Here is a 26,692-nt window from a genome sequence, read left to right as displayed (position 1 = left end):
CTTTGAACCTGTGGCCACGTGTGCTACACATCTGCTGGCATGGAAAACAGCTTTTCTGGTAGCAATCACTTTGTCTCGTAGAGTAGGAGAGTTGTGGGCCCTCAGATGTGACTCCCTGTACATCTCCTTCACTCCAGGTGGCGTATCTATGGCTCCAGACATGAACTTTCTCCCCAAAGTCATTTCAGACTTCCACTTGTCAAAAGACATAGTGTTACCTACCTTTTTCCCATAGCCGTCCAATGCTGAAGAATGCTGCCTGCACACTCCAGACATACATCGTGCACTGTCCTTCTACCTCCACTGCACGCAGCATTCTCATTGATCGCCTTTCCTATTCATCTTGTACACAACTAAAACACCGGGATGCAGAATCTTCTCACAGTGTCTGTCAAAATAGATTGTAGAGATCATTAAACTCTGCTACCTGCTAGCAAAGAAACCTCTCCCAGGACCTATCCATGCCCACTCTGCACAGGCACTGGCCACTTCCACCACTTTCACTTTCCAGAAAGGGGTCCCTTTGCTGGAGATCGGCAGAGCTGCCACATTGGCAACACCTCACATGTTTGTGAGACACTACGATCTGGACATTCGACACACTCAAGGCGCTCCTGTGGGTCATGCAGTTTTGCTTGCAGCATGTCTCTAAGCATCTCCATCACCCTCCTCCAGGTAGGCCTTGATTCATGCTGGCTATTCTCCTGCCAGTGTGAAGCACAGAGACCACAAAGAAGATAAACAAATAGGCATGTGGGGTGGAGCCCCTGTGCACGGCAATTGGGAAGGGCGCTAAAACCCTTCCTTTCAGGCTTGGAAATACCAGTTGGGATTGGTGCAGGCACACTATATCCCATCAGTGTGGAGCACAGATGACTACTTAAAGATCATTGCATTGTGCAGGGGGTTGAACTAGATGACCTGGAGGTCCCTTCCAGCTCTATGATCATCAGTTTCAGATAAGCAACCTGTTTTTCTGCATCTTGAGAAAAATGAAAAACACATATTTGTTGGGGGATACACTTCAGAGTAGCAGTGTGTGTGAAAAAGATCTTGGATGGATCATAAGTTAAATGTGAGCAGTCAGTGTGATGCAGTGACAAAAAAGGCAAATTCCATCTTGGGGTGTATCAACAGGGGCATAACTCCCAGATCACAAGGTGTCATAGTTCTGCTGTACACTGCGCTGGTCAGGCCACACCTGGAGTCTTGTGTGCAGATCTGGAGGCCTCACTTCAAGAAGGGTGTGGACAGAATGGAGCAGGTGCAGAGGAGAGCGACAAGGACGATCCGGGGCCTGGAGACCAAGCCCTGTGAGGAAATATACAGTCTGGAGAAGAGGAGGTTGAGGGGGGACATAATCGCTCTCTTTAAGTATTTGAAGGGCTGCCACTTAGAGGAGGGCAGGGAGCTGTTCCTGTTGGCAGCGGAGGAGAGGGCTCATAATAATCGGTTTAAATTAAGGGTGGGAAGGTATAGACTGGATATTAGGAAAAACCTTTTTACAGTAAGAGTTGTTTGACAGTGGAATCGGCTACTGAGGGAGGTTGTGAGCTCCCCCTCACTGGCAGTCTTCTCAGCAGCAGCTGGATGAACACTGGTCACGGATGCTCTAGGCTAATCCTGCATTGAGCAAGGGTTGGACTAGATGACCTGTGTGGCCCCTTCCAACTTCTGCGATACAGTGGCATATTCTACCTCACCAACAGACATATCTCCAATGCTTTTTAATGTCATCTTTGTCAACCAGTTTCAGAAAGGGCTGCCGCTCTATTGCAGCTTCACAGAAGGCGCTGCTGCAGCTGCCCCATCAGTGGCTCACAAAGATGGCCTTCCAGCACACGCAGCCTTGAAGACCACTGAAATAGCCAGGGAGTCTCCGCAACTAGGCAGCAAGGCCTGGCCCTGCCAGGAGTGTTTCCTCAGAGGCCATGGCAGCTGCCTCTTTCCTGTTGTTGATGTTTTTCCCAGCAATCTTAATTCCGGCTTCTGCTTCATCCAGGCCAGCATCCCGCATGATGTACTCTGCATATAAATTAAATAAACAGGGTGACAATATACATCCTTGTTGAACTCCTTTTCCTATTCTAAACCAACCAGTTGTTCCGTATCCTGTTCTGACAGTTGCTTCTTGACCCTTATACAGGTTTCTCAGGAGACATGTGTAGTGGTTTGGTACTCCCATCTCTTTAAGGACTTGCCACAGTTTGTTGTGATCCACACAATCAAAGGTTTTAGCGTAGTCAATGAAACAGAAATAGATGTTTTTCTGATACTTTCGTGCTTTCTCCATAATCCATCAAATGTTGGCAATTTGATCTCTAGTTCCTCTACCTCTGTAGTGCCTCTACCTCTCTGAAACCCAGCTTGAACTTCTGGTAGTTCCCGATCAACATACTGCTGAAGCCTAGCTTGTAGGATCTTTAACATGACCTTGCTGGCATGTGAAATGAGTGCAATGGTGCGATAGTTTGAACATTCCTTGGCATTACCCTTCTTTGGGATTGGGATATAAACTGATCTTTTCCAATCCTGTGGCCACTGATGTGTTTTCCAAATTTGTTGACATAATGTGTGCATCACTTTAACAGCATCATCTTTTAGGACTTTGAATAGCTCAACTGGGATACCATCATCTCCGCTCGCTTTGTTGTTAGTAATGCTTTCTAAAGCCCATTTGACTTCACACTCCAGGATGTCTGGCTCAAGGTCATCGATTTCACTGTCATGGTTGTCCAGGACATTGAGATCCTTCTTGTATAATTCTTCTGTGTATTCTTGCCACCTCTTCCTGATCTCTTCTGCTTCTGTTAGGTCCCTACCATTTTTGTCCTTTATCATGGCCATCTTTGCACGAAACGTTCCCTTGATTTCTCCAACTTTCTTGAAGAGATCTCTTGTCCTTCCCAATCTATTATTTTCCTCTATTGAGAGAGTTCTGAAAGTACTGTGACTGACCCAACCACTATTGCATACTGGGTTGCATGTGTGCATGCTTGAGTTACATCTGCGGATCACTGGTGTTTTTATGTCATCCCCTGGTACAGAACTTCCCGTTGGGGACCTTAAGAACCAGTCTCATTGATGGAGCCAAGCATGATTTGGCCACAGTGACCCTTGGTCTGATCCCATCCATGTGCTGTGTGTGGGGATGCCTTTGAAAACCACTCTAAAATTTCAGTTGGGGCAGAATATGGTAGTCAGGTTGTTGTCAGCGCCTAGAGGCCGGGATTGTGTCACCCCTGTGCTGAAAGATCTGCACTGGCTTTCGGTGTCTTCCAGGGCACAATTTGAAGTGCTGGTTCTTACCTGTAAGCCCATAAATAAAGCCCTGGGGCCGGGAAGTTGAAGGTCCACTTCCTCCTATATTGTCCAGCCCACCAGTTGAGATTGTCTTAAACCCTGCTGTCATGTGCAGAGGCAAGGGGCTTCTTAGTGGTGGCACCTCCCCCTTGGAAGGGCCTCCCCCTTGAGGCTCGCCTGGCACCTTCTTCTGTTTCTTTTCTTTTGGACACCAGGCCAAAGCATTCATCTTTACCCAGGCTTTCACCTAAAAAGTTTTATCATTTTTAGGTATTTTGCAGTCTGCTCCTGGCCTATTTAATCAATATCATTTTGGACTGCGGTTTTGTGTGCTTTTATGCCCTGGTTTCTTTTATTTGTGTCTTTTTGTACTGACTTAGATTACTGTTTTTGATTGGTATGATTTGTGTGTATTGTTTCCCTGTGGGCTTGTTGTGCTTTATTGTGGTGAGCCACCATGAGCAGGTTTGGAGAGGGGGCATACAGGCTCTGTAAGCAAAGAAGCGAAGTCTAGCTCCTCCGATGCCAGGGGAGGGGGGCACTTGTCCTGTGTGCGGCACCTTGCTTTGAGGGTGGTGCTGGCTGCTTCTGCTCTTGCTGTCAGGGGTGTGTGTGTGCGAGAGAGTGCACATGGGGCATGCATGAGCAAAGCAAAGCAAAAGCCGCATGGGCAAGGCTAAATCTGCACAAAGTGTGGTCCTCGTCCCGTCTTGTGTTGCTGAAGTTGTGCAGGAGGGCATCACAGAAGTCGGGCCTGAGCGGTGTATGGAAAGCTGTGCTGGTGATAGGCCTCTCCCTGTGGGCTGCTGCACCAGAGTGCCATGAAGGAGAGAGGCGTCTTCTGCTGCATTTGCTGCTCTGGGCCCTCTTCAAGCATTGTGGTGTTTGCTGGGAGACAATTGATAGACAGCTGACAAGTGCAGGATCAGTTTGCCCACTTTTGCCCACCCCTTTCTGTCACGTAAAAGAAGCACATAACTGAACAGAGGTGAGGCTGCCATCTGGACAGTTCCCCTTGTGCCATTCGTGCGTGTGAGGGTGGCACTTGCTGCTGAGGGAGGCGTGCATTGCTTTCAAGGGAAGTGAAGCTGCTCAGGTGGCTCTCTCCCCCCTCCCCCCCTCCTGGGACTGTGTCCTGCGGGCAGGAATGCGGCGGCCTTTCTGTCCAGCAGAGGTCTTGGTCAGCCAGGAGACATGGTTCCACATTGCCCCCAGCATTTAAACCAACATTTTAAAGCTGCGTCCCCTCATCAGAGTCGAACACTGTTGTTGTTCCAGGGCCCCCCAGAGAAGAGACGTGGAAGCCGGGGAGTGGGCCACTGTGGCGGGGAGGGGGGGCATGGGAAAGAGGCAGCTCTGCCTGGTGTGGAGCTGGAGGCAGCAGGCCTCATCACGGGCAGCTACTGCTGCTGCTTCGTTCTGCCCCAGCTCAGCCAACCTGTCCCACCCTTCCTAGAGACAGGGCCATGCCGGAAAAGGCTGAAGAAGAGAGTGCCAGCAGCTTTTCCCTCTCCCTGCCCTGACATCTAGGAGAAGAGCCTAGGCAAGAGAGGAGCCTCAAAGCCAGAGGGGTGGTGTAGCTAAGTGGCTTGGGGGAAATGCCTCCGTCTGCCTCTCTGGCCTGCCCAGAGCCCTGCTGCTCTCTCCCTCTCTCTCTGTGCTCTGCCTGCAAGAGTCCAGGGCTCCACTGCTCACTCCACACGTGTGTTCTCTTTCTGCCACGGTTTGAGCTCTGGAGCATCTTCAGCAAGGCTCTGAGCCAGTAGTTGGGGGGCGGGGGAGGGAGGAAACCAGCTTTTGAATGCTGGGCAAGTCGCATCCTCCTGTGAAGAGGGCTGGAGGAAATGAGGGAGCTTCCCTCTGCTGCTCTTGTGGTGGGGTGGGCAGGCCGCCACCTGTGCAGCCCCCTCCGCTGCTGTTGCGGAGTTGTTGGAGATCCCTGCCTGCCTGCCAGTTGCACAAGAGAGAAGGTGCAGGAGGGAGGGGGTGGGGGTGCCTGCTGCCGACCCACCCGCCCGCCTGCCTCCTGGGCTCAGGTCCCAGCCTGCTCAACAGAGAGCTGCGGCTTCAAAGCTTGTCTGAGAGGAGGGTGGAGGAGGGAGGAGGAAATGGAACAGAAGGGGGGGGCAGCCGGGGACTCTGCATTCTGTGGCGTGTTTGTGGCTTCTTCACTTTGATCTCCTGCCAAGGAAACCTGGAAGGTCAGGCCAAGTTGCAGCTAAGCTACGGAGAGCAGAGCCCTGCGGAATGCGAGGGAGCGGAGCCGCTGCAGCATGTGCCTGACTTTGGCTTCTGGGAGTCCCCAGCCAGTGAGGCGGCTGCTTCCTCAGGTTGGGGCTCTGCATCTTGCAAGGCCCTGGAAGGAAAGGGAGCCTGGGGGGGGGGGGGCGGGGGGGCGCTTGTCTGTACTCCCATTCATGGCCTTGTGACAACTGCTGATGACGAAGCAAAAGGCTCAAAAGGGTCATATTTCTTTAATTGAAGGTACTTTTCAACTACCTATGCAGTGGGGGGGGGCAGGGTTGGAATGAGCTTTGAGGTTTCTTAACTTTCCCCCCTGGGCAGTAGTTGGGTGTGTCCACCTAGTGCATGTTTGTTGGGGGGGGGGGCGGAGGATTGGCTGCGACTGTGATGCTTTTTGGAGAAGGCCACAATATTTTTTTCGGGACAGAGTTTTTAAGACTACCCACCCACCTGAATCTATAATACTTTTTTGAGTGAAAGTGACTTGGCTGCCCTGGGCTAAGGGTAGGTGTGTGGGAGCAGAGTTAGGGGGTCCCGGTAGGTCTGCAGGCCCTGGGTCAGCCCCTGTGACTGGCAGTTACAAGTCTTTGACAAATGAGGAGGGATAACAGAATTTGGCGCCAAAGTCCAAGGAGGGTCTTGTGTGAAAAAAGGGTCTCTTCCACTCTCTCCTGGACCAAGGCTGACCTCTGGTGGCCACCCCAGCAGCAGCAGCCCCCGGAGGAGGGGGTGCGAGGGCTCTCCTTCCTCCATGTTTGGATGCAGCTGCTGCTGAGCAGAAGAAGAGCAAATGCAAGCTTACGTCCGCAGTGGAATGGCACACGCCATGCACCTTCCCCTTCTCCCTGAGCCACCCACCCCGCTGTTCTCCCTCCTCTAGTTCCGGAAGGAGCCTGCTGGAGCCCACGCCAGGGAGTCAGGCATACCAGCCCAGCCTGGGTGGGGCTACGTGGCTAGGAGGGTGGCTCTGCAATGAGGTGATGTCTTCCTTTCCTCTCTTCTTACAGGCCAAGCGGGCAGTGCAAAGAGGGGCCACAGCGGTCATTTTCGATGTGTCTGAGAATCCAGATGCCATTGATCAGGTATGCGCCTTAGAGGGTGGACGTGGGCCATGGTGTTTGTGTGACTGTTCTTTTCCTGGGGGCAGCGAAACGGGATCGAGGAAACACCGCATCATGATGGGGGGATGTGAATAATGAAAGCTGTGGGGTTTGTTCTTTGCCAACCTGCCCTCTTTCTTCTGTTTAGTAAAGAAAACCACTTGGATGGAGGTTCATATGATTATGTGTGGTGTGGAGAGAACTTTTTCTTCCTCTCCCATTATACAAAAACATGGGACACCCAGTGAAGTTGATGAGCAGTAGATTCAGGGCATGGAGGGGGGCGGAACTTAGCTCTTCACACAACATATGATTAACTTGTGGAACTCCCTGTCCCCAGATAGAGTGGTAGCCACCAGATTAGACCTCTTCTGCTGCAGGGGGCACTAGATAGATCAATGGGGGGCAGTGGGGTCCCTCGATGGCTGTTCATCCAGGTGTCTTCTGTGCAGGGCCACACTGGGACAGGGCTTGTGCAAGCCAGTTGTCAGAGGTGTCCTCACAGCTATTCTGGGTTTTTTAAAACCTTCCAAGGGGAGTCCCTCCCCTGCAGAGCCCGCTGGAGCCACTTTCTTGCTGTCACATGCTCTGCAGGGAGGTGCTTTCCCTTTGCCTTGGTCCTTTCTTCTCTGCTGTGTTGTGAGGACGCGTTCTCTTCAGCTGCTAAGTTTCTCTTCTTCTAGGCGGTCTCCTTGCTTGAGAAATGTCGCAGAAGGCGTTATTTTAAAAATGTATTCAGTGGGGTACAAAAATGAGATGCTCAGATGAACACCTCCTCAGGCTTCTCTGCTTGGGTGAGGCCCATAATACAGCCACATGCAAGATCTGCCTCCAGTTTACCCCGAAAGCTGACTCAGAAGACTAGTGAATGGAAGAAGGTGCTCTCTTGCTCCTGGAGTCCAGAAGTGAAAACCTCTGCCCCAGCAGAGCACAGCCAGTCGTTGCCTTTGGAATCAGAAAACAGAACTGGCCAACTGGCGTGTCTGCCATTGAGTGTCTTAGTTCCTTCAGGTCCAGGGGCAGAACCAAAGCATCGGGTCCAGTCACCCGTTCGCTCATGTGAATGCTGCATGTCAGGACCCCACTTGAAAAAGGCACATTCCCAGTCCAAATACAAGGAGAAACAACTTTCCAGTTCCAAGACGCTCTCAACTCCAGTCCCAGTCAAGCCAGAGTCAGTTCCGATGGAATGGAAAGACGTCTCCCCACTGTATATGCCTTTCCTACATGCCTCCCTGGCTCATTCATTCTCTGAAGCAGAATTGGAACCAGGCAAGGGTGCTATGGCAGTTTCAGCAGCTAGTTGTCCATTGGATCCATCCTCCCCAGCTCTGTGGCAGAGTTCTATGCCTTTGCCTCCGTGGCAAGGCTACCCTTCTTGTTTTCCATCTCCTAGACCTCAGGAATGGGGTGACTGGCAGTCTTGAAAAGCACTTCTGGAACTGAGGCTGCTCCCCACTTCATGGAAGTGGGATGCTGCTGCTGTGGGTCTCCTGCAATTTCTCCTCACCCCTTCATGGGGCAGTCAGATTCCAAGGAAGAGCAAGCTTTGAGGGCTGCACTCTGCTGCTGGCCTGGGCTCGTCCCTGGATGACACTCAACCCAGGTATTCCGCCAATGACCAGAACAAGTCAAAAGCAAGAACTAGTCAATAAAACGTTTAAGAACAGAATTGGTCTAAAAATAACAGAAATATCTCTAAAATTTAACATTTAAAATCCATACATAAGAACTTAGGATCTGAACTGGTTAGATATCTCTAAAATTTAGAATCTATGTATAAAATTTCACGCCGAATTCTACAGGCTGCTGAGAAAAATTTAGCACAGCTGTTAGTGACCTGTGGGATCACACCCATCAAAAGCTTCCTTAAAATATCGATATCAGAACAACCTAGCAGAGGGGAAATTACATTAGGCCGGACTTCCTGAGAGAAACAACAACAAAACAGTACGTGTTCTACAGATTCTACCTCTTCAATGCCGCATGGACAGGTTCTCTCCTTGATGGAAGTTATTTAAAATCTCTCTTCTAAAACTGTAGACGGGAGGGCTCTCCATCTCACCCTCTGTTGACTGAGTACCTCCAGAATGGAGAGGTAAGATGCTGGGGCAGTAACATATTTTAGCTTCTCTGGAATTAGGAAATTTGGGGTATTATTGATATCACTTTTGCGCTCTATGTCAAGCAATCTTTGCTTGATCATTGATTTTGCTTGATCATAACCCATTTGTAAAACAAATGCTAAAGAGAAGCCCATATCTGCAGTTTAGAGTAAATGGCCCTTGATGACACTGTAGGGGACGGTGGTCCAGTGTCACCTAATGAAGATTTAAAGCTCTGTGCAGAGCAAAATGAGGCAGATGGCTGAATATTTGGAGACAGAGGTGACCTCCAGCAACCCAAAGCCTCAAGACAAGATTTCAGGCAAAATAGTCTTCAAATGCCAGGTATATTCGCTTTCCCTACTCTGGAAGGTATTGCTGACATATCTAAGGACCTTCGGCAGAAACCAGCTAGCACGGCTGCCACATCCAAAGAAGTGGAGAATTTAACTCAGTCTGTCCCCATTTTGTCCCCAACAGGTCCTGGTAGACCAGACTCATTTCCTTCTTTGATTGAGTGGCAAGCTTACTGGATTTAGGGAATGGTGTTAGAATCCTCTAGAGTTGGAAGGGACCTCCAGGGTCATCTAGTCCAACTCCTGTTGATGTTTATCTGGATTTTCATTAAAACTTTTGGCAGGGGTTCCCCATGATGTTCTGATGGGTAAACCAGAGGACTGTGGACTGGATTCTAGGATAGTTAGGTTGATAGGGAACTAGTTGGAGGACTGCACTCAAAAAGCAGTTGCAATGGCATTTCATCTGAATGGAAGGCAGTGTCCAGTGGGTTGCCATAAGGTTCGGTTCTGGGCCCAGTATTTTTATCAATAATCTGGATGAGGGCGTGGAGGAGCTACTTATTAAATTCTTGGATGACACCAAATTGGAAGGGGCAGCAGACACCAGAAGATAGAGACAGAATTCTATGAGATCTGAACACATTGGAAAAGTGGGCAGAAGTGAACAATTTAACAAGGATAAGTTCTGATTTCTGCATCTGGGTAACAAAACTGAGGAGCAAGCATACTGGGTGGGGCGTACACTTCCAGGTGGTAGTGTGTGTGAACAACATATTGGGGTACAGATGGACTGTGAGTTAGATATGAGCAGCCAGTGTGATGCAATGATGAAAAAGGCTAACATGATCTTGGGGTGTATCAACAGAGGCATCGCATCCAAATGGCAAGTTGCCCTATTCTCACTGTACACTGCATTGCTCACACCGCATCTGAATTATTGTGTGTCGTTCTGGAGGCTTCACTTCAAGAAGGGTTCCCTCTAAGCTGAGTTGGCATGAGCGAACTCAAAGGTTTTTCAGCCTCCAGCTCACACATTTTCCTTAACTCAAGAAGGATGGCCCTAGAGCAATCCTGTGCTCGGTGCATTCCTCACCATCTGATAGAGAGGAACGAAAGACTGAAAATAATAGAAAAGTCTTCTCTTCTGCCACTCTCAACCTGGTGCAATTATGGGAGGATACCAGTTCCTCCTCTGGGTGAAGATGGCTGCTTATATAGGGCTTCTGCCTGAAGACAAGAAGCCTCTGGCTAAGCTCCTCCAAGTTGGAAGCTTTGCACCTTTCCAAACAACAGATGAATGCAGACAGATATTCCACTGAGTCCTCCTCCAGGGCCACAGCTTCATCACTCATATTGAGAAGACATGCTTGAATTTTCCTCCTGACACCTGGCCGAAGGTGGAAGACCTCCCATTTGAGGGAACAACACTATTTGCTTCATCAACGGATGATCTTTTATCCCGAATTAAAAGGAACAAGTAAGCAGTTTATTAATTTGGCATCCCAGCAGATCCCACCACACCATACAGACCTTGACAAACGTATAGATGCCACCAATCTTGGTCACCATGCTCTCAGCACAGCAGCTGCTGGAATGGCCTTGGGTCAGCCATAGCTATCTCAGAGCTGTCCTTGAAAGGGCAGCTTCTGGGAGAGTTCTCTCAGCCTCACCCACCTCACAGGGTGTCTGTTGTGGGGGAGGAAGGTTAAAGGAGATTGTGAGCCACTCTGAGATTTGAAGTGTGGCCCCAGAAGGTAGGACCAGAACCAATGGGTTAAAATTAAATCAGAAGAGTTTCCGGCTCAACATTAGGAAGAACTTCCTGACCGTTAGAGTGATTCCTCAGTGGAACAGGCTTCCTTCTCGGGAGGTGTTGGGCTCTCCTTCCTTGGAGGTTTTTAAACAAAGACTAGATGGCCATGTGACAGCGGTGAAGATCCTGTGAATTGAGGGGGAGGTGTTTGTGAGTTTCCTGTATTGTGCAGGGGGTTGGACTGGATGTCCCTTCCAACTCTATGATTCTGTGTTTCTATATAAATCCAATGTCGTCGTCATCATCATTTCATCATCACAATCTTCTGCACAGTTCCCCTTTTCAGGGCACATGGCTCAGGGCAGGGGCAGGTCCAATCATGAAGCTAGGAATTTGGGCTCACAACACCAGCCACACCCCAAAGAGCCACAGCAGGCTCCAAAGTTTCCTTCTGACTAGGACCTGTGATAGACCAGTCACCTGCCTTCCCTACACAGGGAAGCCACTTCCATGTGGGACTTGGTCATAGAAGAAGAAGATATTGGATTTATATCCCGCCCTCCACTCCAAAGAGTCTCAGAGCGGCTCACAATCTCCTTTACCTTCCCCCCCCCAACAGACACCCTGTGAGGTGGGTGGGGCTGAGAGGGCTCTCACAGCAGCTGCCCTTTCAAGGACAACCTCTGCCAGAGCTGTGGCTTACCCAAGGCCATGCCAGCAGGTGCAAGTGGAGGAGAAGAAGACTGCAGATTTATACCCCGCTCTTCTCTCTGAATCAGAGACTCAGAGCGGCCTACAGTCTCCTATACCTTCTCCCCCCACAACAGACACCCTGTGAGGTGGGTGGGGCTGGAGAGGGCTCTCACAACAGCTGCCTGTTCAAGGACAACCTCTGCCAGAGCTCTGGCTGACCCAAGGCCATTCCAGCAGGTGCAAGTGGAGGAGTGGGGAATCAAACCCAGTTCTCCCAGATAAGAGTCCGCACACTTAACCACGACACCAAACTGGCTCTCATAGGACAGGGACCCTCCCTGCAAACAGTCCATGTATCAGGTGCTGCCAACACAAAGGTGGATATCCTTTACTCTGCTCTGGTGAAACCTCACCTGGAGTCTTGTGTTCAGTTTTGGGCACCACGTTTTATGAAGGATATAGACAAGCTGGAAGGGGTCCAGAGGAGGGCGACGAAGATGGTGGGAGGTCTGGAGACCAAGTCCTATGAGGAAAGGCTGAAGGAGCTGGGGATGTGTAGCCTGGAGAGGAGGCGGCTGAGAGGTGATAGGATCACCATCTTCAAGTACTCGAAGGGCTGTCATCTAGAGGATGGTGTGGAATTCTTTTCTGTGGCCCCAGAAGGTAGGACCAGAACCAACGGGTTGAAATTAAATCAAAAGAGTTTCCAGCTCAACATTAGGAAGAACTTCCTGACCGTTGGAGTGATTCCTCAGTGGAACAGGCTTCCTCCTCAGGAGGTGGTGGGCTCTCCTTCCTTGGAGGTTTTTCAACAGAGGCTAGATGGCCATCTGACAACATTGAAGATCCTATGAATTTAGGGGGAGGGGTTTGTGAGTTTCCTGCATTGTGCAGGGAGTTGGACTAGATGACCCTGGAGGTCCCTTCTAACTCTTTGATTCTATGATCCTCAGCAGAATGGGACAATCAGAACATGAATGGTATCTGGGTATATTCTCCCAATTTTCTAGCAGTCGGGTGTTCTGGGACCATTTTGCCATCTGCACCAATGAAAAATCCCCAACATTCTATTACAGGGTGGGAACAGATCATTTCTCTCTAGGGGATGCATTCCCTATTTTATGCCTTCTCACCATTCCCACTCGTTCACAATGTGTTGACCAAGAGAGCCAGTTTGGTGTAGTGGTTAAGTGTGCGGACTCTTATCCGGGAGAACCAGGTTTGATTCCCCACTCCTCCACTTGTAGCTGCTGGAATGGCCTTGGGTCAGCCAGAGCTCTGGCAGAGGTTGTCCTTGAAAGGGCAGCTGCTGTGAGAGCCCTCTCAGCCCCACTCACCTCACAGGGTGTCTGTTGTAGGGAAGGAAGGTAAAGGAGATTGTGAGCCGCTCTGGGACTCTGAAATTCAGAGTGTGGGGTGGAATATAAATCCAAAATCTTCTTCGTCTAAGATCTGAGAGAAGCACATGTGGAATATCCTTATCTTTGACCCAAACAGTTCTGGTTCCAGGTCCTCCTAGCTTTATCCAAGGGAATCTACATACATCTCGCTTCAGCTACAGACCTACTTCATAGGGTCTGGTGAGCAGCACCAGATGAGCAGAACAATTCCAGTTTGGGTTCTCGGACCAAGCAGCCAGTGACCTCCTTAATGCCTGTAGGCCCTCTACTAGGAAATCTTATAGGGGTAAATGGGCCCACTTTTCTCATTGGGCTAGAGCACTGGGGCGTTCACACAGAAAATTGCCCTGTTGCCTTAGTATCTGAATATCTGGTGTCTCTCAAAGAATTTGGTGTGGCGGTTGCTTCCCTTGAAGTACATATAACCGCTATATCTGCCTATCACACCAAAATGAAGGACAGGACGTTGTTTTCTCATGCGGCACCCAAGAATTTTTTGAAGGGGTTAATTTGTTTCCCCCCTGACCACTGATAGTGCCGCAGTGGGCCCTGGCACTGGTTCTCTCCCAGCCCAAGTTAGCCCCCTTCGAACCCCCGGGACCCTGCAGCTTGCGACTCTTTCTTGTAAGATCAGATCAGCCTGGAGAGTTGGGGGAGCGGCAGCTTTTAAGGCTGACCATCCTTTTGTTAAGTTCTAGGCTAGCCAGGTAACCCTGAGACCTAGTTTACATCTCTTACCTAAAGTAGTTTCTAGTTTCCACCTTGCTCAGGATATTGTCCTTCCAGTACTTTTTTCCATCCCCTACTTCAGAGAAAATCCCCCCTCCATTATTTAGATGTGAAGAGATGTGGGCAGCCCAATCCTGACTTAGGTGGAGGTTGGCCGTTGCAGCGTTGGTGTAACCGGGGCGCCGCTGGTTGACTCCCTAAGGGCTAAGTTACGCCCAGGTGTGGGGGGGGCGTAGCTCTCTGCATTCGATACCATCCTCATGGCAACTCTGTCGGAGTGCGGACGCATGGCTGAGGTGGCAGGAGGGGAGGGGCCTCACAGGCCCTCTGGATTGACCAGTCCTGGCACATGGCAGTCAGGGATGCAGCCCCGGAGAGGCTGATCGCCTGTCCCTCCCCGCCCCAAGTCAAAGGAGAGAAGTCCCGGCAATGTGGGGAGGGGAAAGGAGTGAGGCTGGGTGTGTGCGCATACGAAAAAGAAGCCTGTCTTGCCGCTTGGGTGGGGGGCGGAAAGGGGAAGTGCAGAGCTGCAGGATTTGCCAGTCCTGCAGCTGTGCCCACCCACTGTCGGAGACTCGTGCTAATGGCAAGCAGACGAGCGGAGTCATGTGCCCGTCCCGCGAGCCATAAACAAACAGGAAAAGCATAGTGCAGGAGTCTGCACTCAGAGAAGCCAGGCAAAATGTGGGTATTGGAATGAGCAAACAGAGTTCCAGTATGCCAGCAAGTCCCACAGGGAAGCCCTCCCTGGCAGAGACTCTCCCTGACACCCCCCACTACTTGTGGCAGCAGAACACAGTGCAGAGCACCAGCCAGGCGCCCATTCCACCTGCGACCTCCCCTCCCTTCTTCTCCGTGCTATGAGCACAACAGCCCTGTGGGGTCAGGCAGGCTGAGGGCCGGCTGGCTGTGATGACGCACCATGGTATGAGTGGGGGGAAGACCCCCGGCTTCCCCTGTCCAGCCTCGTGCCAAGCCAGCTCATCGGTCCCCCCCCCCCCGCCCCGGAAGCAAGTGAGCTTGCCCTCCAAGACATTCCCTCGGGGAGCCCACAAGCAGAGCGGCAGAGGGGCTGGGGAGTGAGGGGCACAGGGAACATGGGGCAGACACCAAGCAGGAGCGGCAAAGTAGGGCCCATGTAAGACTGCTGTGCTGGAACAGCATTCCTGGTGCAACTTGGAAAGTCTTGCAGGGCACGAGGCTCCACTCAGAGAGGAGGGCAGAAACAGCTGACCGAGTGGGGGGGGGGTGTATTGAAGCCTCTCTGTTGAGCCCCCACCTGCGAAACAGAGACAGAGACCAAGAGCACCCAAGGAGGTTCCTGGAGTGCTTGCAATTTATCAGCAGCTGCAGCATGAGGCTTTGTTTTGGTGAGGGGCTCTCTTAAAGGGACAGTCTCTGACCACTCCCCCCAGGCACCACAGCAGCTGCCAGACCCCCCCTCCACCCGGTGCCCTGCCAGGGGAGGAACCGAGGCAGAAGACAGACCGGGGGGGGGCCCTCCAGTGGCGTGTAGGGGCTGCAGCAACGACTCCCTGCGTGAACTCGCTGCCCAGGGCAAATGCTGGAGACAGTCACTCTGCCCAGTTTTGAGCGAGGAGAGGGGGAGGCAGTCATATTTACTTTGCCACGTGTGACCCCCCTTGAGCAGTGAGCCTCTGGAGGTCGGGGACCTGTTGGGACTTGGAAGCAGGAGAGGTTAGCCACAGATTAGAGACTTTGCTCTCCTCCTTGCAAGCCAAAGAGCTCGCTCAGTATCGTCTAAGTGCCTTCTCCATGCAGCTCCCACCACCAAAGTGCCCTGGCCTTCACTCCAAGCACATGGCATGGAGCTCCGTGACAAAGCCCTGTGCTGTGCACCTTACGCTACCTAAGGAGTGGTGCGAGGCCAGAGTGGAAGCTTTTCTAGGAGACGGGAGCAGCTATTGGGTGTTGGGGGGAAGGCTTGCCCTGCCCAGGGCACGAGGGGATTGGTGAGGCAATTACACGGCTCCCTAAGGGGTTTGCAAGCTCATGCAGCGACGACGGTGAACTTTGTTTTCTGTTGCAACAGGTGTCTATGGGATATACCAGCATTTTCCTTGGCCCAACTTTACGCCTCTTGGGGGAGGGGCATGTCAGGGCCCGAAGATCTTAGGGAGCCAACTAAGTTGGGGCATGATCCTGACTCCCCCCCCCCTCAAGCTGGCGTAGGCCTCTCTGCCGGGCTTACACCTGTGCTCGGGCGCAGGGCTGAGGTGCCGCTGCCCTGGAGCGGGGCCTGCTCGAGCAGGGCCCCACCGTGTAAGTCGCCTCTGCTCAAACGTAAGAGGACTTGCAGCACCGTAACTCTGACTTCTTAGTTTGCTCCCAAAGGACTCCCCCCCTTAGGATTGCACTGTTATTGTTTTGCTTAGAAAGGACGGGGGGTTTTCATCAGTCCCTGTGGTAGCCGAAGTGGGAGGCCAGGCTCAGCAGAAACCACTTCTAGGTGGGCAGTCTTGGCCAATTGATTGGGCTCTGCAGTGTCCTCTGGAGCTGCAGGCGCATTCTACCAAGGCGTGGGCAGCGTCGGTGGCATTTTGGAGAGACATCTGCTGAGCAGCAGCATGGTCGTCAAGGGACACTTTCGTCAAGCACTGCTCTGTGGATGTGAATGCGAGGAGGGATTCAGCAGCTGGCAGAGCCGTGCTGCACACCTTGGTCCATTAAAACTCATCCCACCTCCAAGGTAAGGGACTCTGTAGTCTCCCAGTGTGGGACTGCACAGAAGACTGAAGATGAAAACAGTATTGCACTTACCTGTAATTGTTGTTCATCGAGATGTCTACTGTGGAGGCACACATGCCCTCCCTCCTACCCCGCTGTGAGTCCATAAGACACAGTTTCATTCATGACACTGTGGCTCAGAAGAACCGCTGAGGGAAAAGGGGAGCTCGGCCTCTAGTGGACTCTGCAGGGGAGGAGGGGGAAGGTAAAAAAATTCCAGAGTAGCTGCAAGAGTGATGGTGAAAATGAGAGGAGACGTATTGTCTGTGTTTTGAATTTTTTATTCAAGTTGGCAAAATAACAGACATGATATGAGGCGTTCGGTTCAGTGATTATGCTCCCAGGGAAACGTGGCTTTATTGAAGCTAGCAAGCCCATCCTTGTCTTGAGCCAGTTGCTTGGACCAACTTCAGCTCTACAAACAGTTGGGCTCCCTGCCTCTGTGGACTTCCACAACAGAAACAGAAGTGTTCTAGAAGGGACTGTAGTGCTGAGTCAGGGGGTTTTATTCTCTCTGCAGTAATTGATGTGATTGGTTTGAGGTTATTACCTTCCTTTTGTGGTGTGGGATTTAGTAAAGATAACTTTGTATAAAAATATTGATATGCTTCATTTATATTGTGAACCAGTTCATCGCCTCGTGTTCTCCCTGGAAGAAGCAGAACAACGTTTGAGTCCGGGCAGGCACCTTTAAGGCCAAGGAGGTTTTATTCAAGGTGTACAAGCTGCCGTGTGCAGGCCCCCTTCTGCAGAGGCAGCGCATGCTGACAAAACCTCATGCTTGGCGTAACACTTCGTTGGCTTTAAAGGTGCCCAGCTGGACTCAGACTTTGTTTTGCTGTTTCAGACCAACATGGCTGCCCAGCTGAAGTGAAACAATTTGAGGGGGATTGAACTCTGCTCCTTTCCTTTTAGTTGAACCAAGGCTTGGAAGACCCTCTGAAGAGACCAGTCGTGTATGTGAAAGGGGCTGATGCCATCAAACTGATGAACATTGTCAACAAGCAGAAGGTTGCCCGGGCCAGAATACAGCACCGGCCTCCCCCGGTAAGACACCAAGGCAATGCTGGCTCTTTTAGCAGGCAGAGCTTGGGCCCCAGGACCTTTTCGCCAAAAGGGGCTGGAAGCTGAGCACTTGGTCAGTTAGCAGGGCTTGGAGTCAAGCTCCCGTCATGCATGCCTGTTGAACTGCGCTGTAGACAACTCTGCTGCTGTTGTAAAACAGGGGGTTCCCCCACCTGAAGTCTTGTTGAGTTTGACAGCAATGGCCAAGGGGTGGCCTCTTGCCAGTATTACATGGTCTGGAGGAGGAGAAGGTGGGATTTTGCCAAGTCATAAGAACTTAATAAAATCAAGCCAGCTGCTGTGGAAGGGCTCAGCATCGCTCCTTTTGACAGTGGAGGAGAATAAGCCTTTTTTTTCTTCTATCTTTGAGGCCTCAAGATTGTTAGTTATAAACAAGGACTATGACTAGTTACAGAAGCCCCGAAAGCAAGGCTGTAGTGGAAGGAGGAGGCAACCTTTTCAGTGCTGATCGACTGATCCATCAGTGCTGATCCATCAGTCGAACTGCACATTCTGACCCAGGTCTGAGTCAGTGTTGAGTTCCAAGTGAAGAGTCCGTAGGGCTGACGAGCCACCAGGTACCTAAGACAGTCATTAATCCACTAATACAAATGTGCTTAATTGAAGTGGTAAAACCCTCTTGCAGCATATGGATTAGTTCCAACCAGCTGTGCAGCTGATGCAAAAGGGAGGGGGGCACCCTCTCATTCCCTCCTCTCCAGGCACTCGGCTGTGCATCGTGAGACCTGCAAAGGCAAAAGACATCTGAGGTGGGGGCTGTAGTAAGCAGGGGGATCATGTGAGACTTGGTGGAAAAGATGGCTGGATGATCCAACTCTAAGTATCCCTACAGATGTTACTTGGGGAGAGATTAGCGGAAAGTTGCCTTCAGTGAAACTTAAATTCTATACAAGCAGGAACCCACAAGAACTTGCAGAAGGCATTTTATTTTCCCTTCCCTCACTATTTCCTCTTCTCCAAAAGCCCCCATACCCCCTCCCCTTTTCTTGCTTCCTTCTGTGCTTCCCACCAACACCCCCCCCCTCCTCCTCCCCAGGCAGCCACTGTTAGGGAAACTGTGGCTCAGTCATGGGGTGCAGCCACTGGGCAGGCCTGCTTGCATGGCTGGAAATCTCATCGACTTGTGGGTCAGTCCCCTTGCTTCTCCCTGCGTATTTCCACTTCCACTCCTCCTGGCAACCTCCGCCTGCTCTCCCCTTTCCCTGCTGCATTTCCCCCTCAGCCATTCACCAACATACCTTTTATTTGCCTCCCATCTGCAGCTGTATTTATTCTTTATGTACTTCATTTGTACCCTGCCCTTTTCCACAGTGGGGAACAAGCACCGCTGGGGAGGGGGGGGGGCCCTGCACTAGCTGTTATTGTTGCCGTGTTGCTGATGCTGAATTTCACTTTCCATTCAGTGCTCATAGAATCATAGAGTTGGGAGGAATCTCCAGGGTCATCTAGTCCAACCCCCTGCATGATCCGAGACATTCACAAATTCCTCCCCCCCCAAACACACCAGAAGATGGCAGAAAACCTCCAGGACCCCTGGCCAAACTGGTCTGGAGAAACATTGCTGACTGACCCTAAAGTGACAAACAGCATCTCCCTGGATGTATAAGAAGGGACCACTAGAACTAAGCACTGATTCAGCCCTTCCTGCCCTCCTTCCCATGATCTGCCCAGTTCACAGGATCAGCATTGCTGTCAGGCCTCTGTTTAAAAACCTCCAAGGAAGAAAAGCCCACCACCTCCTGAGGAAGCCTGTTCCATTTAGGAACTGCTCTGTCAGGAAGTTCATCCTAATCTTTTGATTTAACTTCAACCCATTGGTTCTGGTCCAACCTTCCAGGGCAACAGAAAACAACCGCACCATCCTCTTCAGCCCTTCAAGTACTGGAAGATGGTGATCATATCACGTCTCAGTTGTGTCCTCTCCAGGCTAAACATCCGCAGCTCCTGCAGTCTTTCCTCGTAGGACTTGGTCTCCAGACCCCTCACCATCTTCATTGCCCTCCTCGGGACACGTTCTAGCTTGGATATATCCTTCTTGAATTGTGTTGCCCAGAACTGAACACAATATTTTAGGTGAGGTCTAACCAGAGCAGAGTAAAGTGATACCATCGTGTGATCTGGACGCTATACTTCTGTTGATACAGCCCAAGATCACATTCACCGTTTTTGATGGGACCCAGTACCAGTAGCCAGCCTCCTTGAACTATTTCAGTACTGGCCAGAGGAAATGGAGGCACTGTGCATATGAAAACCCAGAGAGTTTTATAGGTCTGCTACACCTGCAGGTGTCCAGTGATCTATATGGCATTCCTATATCACAGGTGTGTACTCAAAGATTTAGCAATTTAAAAGTATTACAGATATTTATTGCACTCTGTGACAACTGAAAGTATAGAAAATACATAAAAAACAAGATGCAGTTGTTCAACAATAATATTAGCTCATCAGAACTTAGCTACAGACCAAGAGGATTTTGTACATAAAACTAACAGGCCAAATGCACTTTGGCTTGGTGTGCCTTCTTCAGTGGCCTGAAGTCGTAGTCAAAGAGCACACTTGAAAATATAAACATCTGTAAAAGCCTCTGTGTGTGCTGAATACTGGGATAGAGGCAGAACAATGGTTGAGAGCGACTGCGCTTTTTGAGAGTTGACTCAAAACCATACAATAGCTTTTTATGAGAAGTCAGCTTCAATTTGGAATATTATGAACCTGCCTCCCCCCTTTTACAGGTGTTTATATTTTTATACGTTTTCAAGTTGCTCTTTGGCTATGACAATAGGCCACTGAAGAAGGCCCTTCAAGCCGGAATGCATTTGGCCTGTCTGTTTCATGCACAAAATCCTTCTGATCTGTACCTAAGTTTTGATAAGCTAATACTATTGTTGAACAATTGCATCTTTTTAAAATGTGTTTTCTATAGTTTCGATTGTCATGGAGTGTAATAAATACCTGTGATACTTTGAAATTGCTAAACTCAACCTTTGAGTACACATCTGTCTAAGTGGTTGGGTCCCTTTGGTTGGTTTGATTCCTATATCACAGCCATCTTGCTGCACTTTCAGTTTTTGTTCTGGTTAATTGCTACATCCTGTCTCCTTAACACTGTCTGCCTGTTGAGAGCGTATCTTGCTTTGAGCAGAAAGGAGCTAACACCTGTCTCTCTCTCCCCCACCCCATCCCTTTTGATTCAAAGCAACCTACGGAATACTTCGACATGGGGATTTTCTTAGCCTTTTTTGTCGTGGTGTCTCTTGTTTGCCTTGTTCTTCTTGTCAAGATCAAACTGAAGCAGCGCCGCAGCCAGGTAAGTGCCACGTTAGGGCTTGCGAGGTGTTATCATCATCGGGTGGGACTTCCTCTTAAGAGTGGGCAGCTTTGGGAAGGAATGCTCTGCAAGTTTTCAGCCTGCATGAGGCTCTTGCAAACAGGAGGAGCAGACTTCTGTCTGGGCTGCTCTGTTCTCAGAGTCCTTTTGGGAAGAGTCATCGAATCATGGAGTTGGAAGGTACCAACCCCCTGCACAATTCAGGAAATTCACAAGCGCCTCCCTCCAAGAGTGGCCCGTGTCCTTGGCAACTGAAGGCAAAGCTCAGCAAGCCTACAGTTGATGTTCTTGGGCTGAGATGTCTTCTAAGAGAGCCTGACCTACACCTGTTCTTGCCTTCAGAGGGGCATCCTGAGTCTGTATACAATCTGCAGAATCTGGGATGTCTAGGCCTAGCCAACTTACTGAAGAGAAGAGGCCTCCTTGGCTCCTTCATTCTCTCCACCAGTGGTGCTGTCAGCATAACTAGTTTTCAGTGTGCTGACTGAATCTTAACCTGCCTGGTGGGGAGAGCACCCAAGATGTGCCTGCCCACGTTTCACAGGGTTCAGGTTGTAAACTGTGGGGAGGGGTGGTGGATTGATGGAGCTTGGTTGATTGATTGAATGATTTGATTTTTAGCTCGCCCTTCCCATGGGCTAAAAACTGTTGAATGAGTCTGCCCCCATGTTGCTTCTACTGTGCAGGATGAGCAGGTGGCTGAGGAGAGGCTCACTGGCCTGGAGAAAGATTGCTGCTGGACCCCAGTGTTGCAATCAGCATTTCCCTGGCTGTGCAAGAAAGGGCCAGGAGAACTAAGCACTGATGCTACTCTTCTTGCCCTCCTCCTCATGATCTGCCCAATTCACACAATCAGCCTTGCTGTCAGGTGGCCGTCTAGCCTCTGCTTAAAAGCCTCCAAGGATGGAGAGCCCACCACCTCCCGAGGAAGCCTGTTCCACTGAGGAATCGCTCTAACGCTCAGGAGGTTCTTGGAATATTTAGCTGGAAACTCTTCTGACTTAATTTCAACCCATTGGTTCTGGTCCTACCTTCTGGGACAACAGAAAACAATTTTGCACCATCCTCTATGACAGCCCTTCGAAGATGGTGATCCTATCACCTCTCAGCCGCCTCCTCTCCAGGCTAAACATACCCAGCTCTTTCAGCCACTCCTCATAGGACTTGGTCTCCAGACCCCTCACCATCTTTGTTGCCCTCCTCTGGACACATTCCTGCTTGTCTACATCTTTCTTAAATTGTGGTGCCCAAAACTGAGCACAGTACTCTCTAGGTGAGGTCTTGCCAGGGCAGAGTAAGGCTTCACATGATCTGGACACAATGGGTGATTACAGCCAGCCAGCTCGGGGCGGCATGAAGCTGCCCCAAAGAGAGCCGGCAGGGAACGGGGTAGACCGGAAGCCTCCAGATGGCACACGTCCCACTCCTGGAACAGGGATGGGCTGTATGCACTCTGGAGCAGCTTCCAGAGTGCTTGTGTGCCTCCTGGCCGCTCCCCAAGCACTTCTCAGCTGTGCAGATGGCCAGAAAGCACCTCCAAGCCACCTTGGAATTTAGGCACCGCTTTCTGAGGGGGCTTTGACCCGGCCCCAGGCAGACTGCGGACAAGATGGGGATGGGAGGCAGATGTGCATGTGTGGACGCGCCTTTTTGGTCCGCCTGCCTCCCGCCCCAGGGCAGCTTAAACCACACATCTGTTATCACCCTGTATTTCTGTTGATACAGCCCAACATTGCATTTGCCTTTTTAGTCACTGCATCACACTACTGGCTCATGTTCACTGTATCGTCTACTAAGACCCCTAGATCCGTTTCACACATCCTACTTGCAAGACAAGTCTTCCCCATGCTATAATTATGTGTGAGATTTTTCCCACCTAAATGCAGAACTTTACATTTATCCCTATTAAAAATCATTTTGTTTGTTTTACCCAGTTTTCCAGTCTGTCAGGATCATGTGGTGTCTTGCCTTTTTCTACTCCCAATTTAGCCTCATCTGCAAATTTAATAAGCATTCCCTCTATTCCTTCATCAAAATCATTTATGAAGATGTTGAACAAAACAGGTCCCAGGACAGATCCTTCAGGCACTTCACTTGTCACTCCTCTTCAAGAGGATGAGGAACCACCCAGTCAGTCACTCTTTGGGGTTGTGTGTTGCATCTGGTGTACTCTCCAGTTCCTCTCCTCACCCCTGGTGGTGGACTCAGCTGTCACTGGACACATCTGTGGTCCTTGGGCCTCTGCCACTTGACTGTTGATGCAGAACTTGGAAGGTGACATGGACATTCTGGAAGATGACATTCTGCTACCTTGGAGTAAATCCCTTGTTTTGTCTGTCACAGAGTTCCATGAACAGGCTGGCTGTGCAGGCGCTGGAAAAGATGGAGACACGGAAGTTCAGATCCAAGCTGAAAGGGCGCTCTGAAGAGAGCTGTGGTGCTCTGGATACGCTCAGCAGCAGTTCCACCTCTGACTGTGCTATTTGCCTGGAGAAATACGTTGATGGGGAGGTGCGAAGGCTTTTTCGTGGCTGTCCTTGTTGTTGGAGGAAGGGGTGCCTCCTCCAGGGCCATCTTGGAAACGAGGAGCAGAGGGCGAAATGTGCCTTTTGCCAGTGGGAGGAGCTGGCATTCCGCACTATCACCCTTCTCCACTCTGGTGGAGGACAGCAGAAGGCTTGCTGTGGAGAGGGTGGGTTGTCTCTTGCTGCTTTGGTTTTCCTGGCGAGGAGAGAGGTGTCCGCCTTCCCCATCCCATTTGCAGTCCTCCAGGGAGCTCCTCGCTGAGCAAAGCTCACTGGCATGTCAGACTGGAATCCTTGCTAGCCGAGGGCTGAACTGGCAAGGGAGGAAGCAGCCGCCAGCCAGGTAGCCTCAGCACCGCCCAGGCAGACACAAGCCCTGTTCTCTCTCTGACTGGCGGGCGGGGGGGGGGCAGGGAGTGACGCTGGAGAGGGCTTAGCATAGGGTCCCTCCGCAGCTCCTTCCGCTGATGCCCCCTTTTGCCTTGACAGGAGCTGCGTGTGATTCCTTGTGCTCACCGGTTCCACCGGAAGTGTGTGGACCCATGGCTTCTGCAGCATCACACATGCCCGCATTGTCGCCATAACATCATAGGTGAGTCCACAGCTTGGAATGGCTCTCTGGGAAATCTTTGGTAACGTAATGGCAGAGGCTGCGGCTGTGCTCCCAGCTGCCTGTGTTCCTCGTCTAGAGAAACGTGAGCCAGGAGTTGGAGCAGGAGCAGCCCAGTCGTGGGCAGAGGGGGAAACTGCCTGTTCTTCCACGGCTGTCAAGTGTGTGTCGTGTGCACTTGCAGAGCTGGGCAGGTGGGAAGAGCGATGGCTGCTCCCAAGAGGGAGAGGACTTGTCTGGGAAATGCTTCTAAAATCAGCTTATGTAGTCGAGCTTATACACTATAGTTAAATTAAATAAATGTTCAGCGTGGCTTTCAAAACACAAAACCAAGAGACAGATCAAAACGAATAGTGAGAGAATTCTTTATGGAATCTCTGTTGCTTCTTTTCCAGTAGTGTGGTGTCTTCCCAATGGGTTGGGGTGTGTGTCTGTGTGTGGGGGGGGAGTCATTAGAATCCTAGAGTTGGAAGGGATCTCCAGGGTCATCAAGTCCAACCCCCTGCACAATGCAGGGAATTCACAAATGTGTCTCACCCAGGCATACATCCCCAGTGAGCCCTGCAGGCTCCATGCCCAAAAGGTGGCAAAACCCTCCAGGATCCCTGGCCAATCTGGCCTGGAAGAAAATTGCTGACTGACCCCAAAGTGGCCATCAGCATTTCCCTGGGTGTGTATGAAATTATTTTAGAGTCTGTGCTTTCTTGTGGACCTCTCGAGCTCAACAGTGTCTTTTTATACAGAGCAAAAGAAAGGATCCCCAGGACAGATGTGTGAAGAATTTGCTAGCCAGATGCGTAGCCGGCAGCAGCAGCAGCAGCGGCCTATGATCCTTCCGGTTCATTATCCTGGCAGAGTTCACAGAGCCAGTCAGGTCACTGCATACCCAACCCGGACTAGTATGGACCACCATGGGAACCCTATCACAGTCCTGACGGTGGACCGGCATGGGGAGACCCCTGCCTTCATCCGGAGCTACCAGCCTCTCCACTTGGATCACACTTTGAGTGCCCATCCGTGTGGGGTGGAGCATAGGGCCTATCCCGCTGCACCCCCTTTCCGGAGGCCCAAGTTCAGTGGCCATAACTTTTCCAAACCTGCTTGTTTTTCACAGTATGGAACCATGTTTCAGCACTACTATTTCCAAGGCCTGAGCTACCCAGAGCAGAATGGGCAGCTTCCCCTGGGCATGGCTGCCAAGGGCCCTGCTCGTGCCTTCCAGCCTGTGGGCAGCAGGCTTTTCCCTCCAGTGGTCCACATTGCCCCCCCATCCCACCTGGAGAGCAGCAGCACTTCGAGCTTCAGCTGTTACCACGGCCATCGCTCAGTATGCAGTGGCTACCTGGCGGATTGTCCGGGCAGTGACAGCAGCAGCAGCAGCAGTGGCTCTGCCCAGTGCCGTTGCTCCTCCAGTGACTCCGTGGTGGACTGCACGGAGGTGAGCAACCAAGGCGTCTATGGGAGCTGCTCCACCTTCCGGAGCTCTCTGAGCAGTGACTATGACCCGTACATCTATCGCAGCAAAAGCCCCTGCCGGGGGAGCGAAGGGGGTGGGGTGAGCAGAGGGACCGTGGTTCTCGTGGAAGGACTCCATTCCTCCCGCCCCGCTGGGGGGGAATGCTTCCCTGTGTCGGCTGCCTCTGCAGGGGACCAGCTTTCAGACTGCAGCCTAGAGATGAATTACAGCAGCAGCAGCAGCTCCTCGCTGGAGCACAGGGAGCTCGCCACCGCTGTCGTCTCGGAGGGAGGCCTCGAAGCCCTCTCTGGGGCAGCAGCTGGAGACTCAAGCCAGACCTGCAGAGGGACTCAGGAGCAAGCCTGTGACTGCCACCAGGAGGCCACAGGCAGGGGGGCTGAATGCAGCACACTTCTCCTGGGGCCGCCATTTTGGACAGGATGTGGCCCTGGGCCAGAGCCTCCTGGAGGGAGAAGCCGGGGCTTGTACAGTATTCGGACGGAAGGGGGGGGGGAATGCGAGGCCTTGCCGTGTTGCTTCTATGAAGAGAAGCAGGTGACCAGCAGCAGCAGCCCCAGCCAAGCTGCCTGCTATGCAGAGGACTGTTCCGTGAACGTGCAGTACGTGTATGCGGAGGACTCCTTGCCCAGCTGCTACACAGCGGGGTGCGACCTGGGCCAGCGGATCACCATCATTCCCGAAGACAGAGATTGTGAGCTGCCGGCAGTGCCCATGGAGTGCCGAGGAGACAGCAGCAGTCTTTGGGAAGGGCCGTGCGAGATGGACTCTTGTGGGCTCCGGCCAGCTCCAGGGGAGGGGCACAGCAAGCTGGAAGAGGAGTTGTGCTACCCATCAATAGACTCTCTGCAGAAGGAGGCCCGGGGGCGTTTTCTGAGCCCTGTCCTGAGTTGTCCTGAGGCTGCCCCAGTGTTGGCAGGAAGCACCCAGATATCAGGCAAGTAAGGGGCAGACCTGGCATGTGGCTGGGGAGGGGAGTGCTTGTCCTGTGTCTGTCCTGATTGTAGCAGGCGCTGCTGGGGGCGGGGGAGGGGCAGGTGGGGTGCTGGGGAGCTCGGAAGTCTGGGCTCTTCAGACCTCTAGAACTGACTGCTCTGAGTGTTAGCCTTGCTCTCATTTGGGTGGGTGTGGCAGTGGTGGGTGGGGCATGGTGTTCAGATTGTCTCTGTGCAAATGCAGCGTATGTCTGGGGGTGGCAGAGATGAAGAGCCGCAAGGCGCAGGAGGCCAGAGCCCTGCAAGGGGAAGGGGGCTACCCAAGGCCATTCTGGTCTCCAGGACTTGTGCAGGAATGTC

At 51.5% G+C, this 26,692-nt stretch overlaps 1 protein-coding gene across 1 annotated transcript in view; it reads left to right on the top strand.

Moving 5' to 3' along the window:
* The window catches only part of ZNRF3 (zinc and ring finger 3), a 44,015-nt gene extending 17,673 nt beyond the window's left edge, over nt 1-26,342 (top strand). Inside the window, exons 4-9 of the mRNA XM_060249191.1 lie at nt 6,555-6,629; nt 17,290-17,421; nt 20,657-20,767; nt 23,132-23,299; nt 23,803-23,905; nt 24,667-26,342. Of these exons, the coding sequence (XP_060105174.1) occupies nt 6,555-6,629; nt 17,290-17,421; nt 20,657-20,767; nt 23,132-23,299; nt 23,803-23,905; nt 24,667-26,342 (2,265 nt within the window). The remainder of the gene's footprint in view (nt 1-6,554; nt 6,630-17,289; nt 17,422-20,656; nt 20,768-23,131; nt 23,300-23,802; nt 23,906-24,666) is intronic.
* The last annotated feature ends 350 nt before the right edge of the window (nt 26,343-26,692 follow it).

This window comes from Heteronotia binoei, chromosome 11 (genome assembly GCF_032191835.1).
Source record: "Heteronotia binoei isolate CCM8104 ecotype False Entrance Well chromosome 11, APGP_CSIRO_Hbin_v1, whole genome shotgun sequence".
NCBI lineage: Eukaryota > Metazoa > Chordata > Lepidosauria > Squamata > Gekkonidae > Heteronotia > Heteronotia binoei.
The sequence above is the reverse complement of the archived record's forward strand: the minus strand, read 5'-3'. Positions and strand labels throughout refer to the sequence as shown.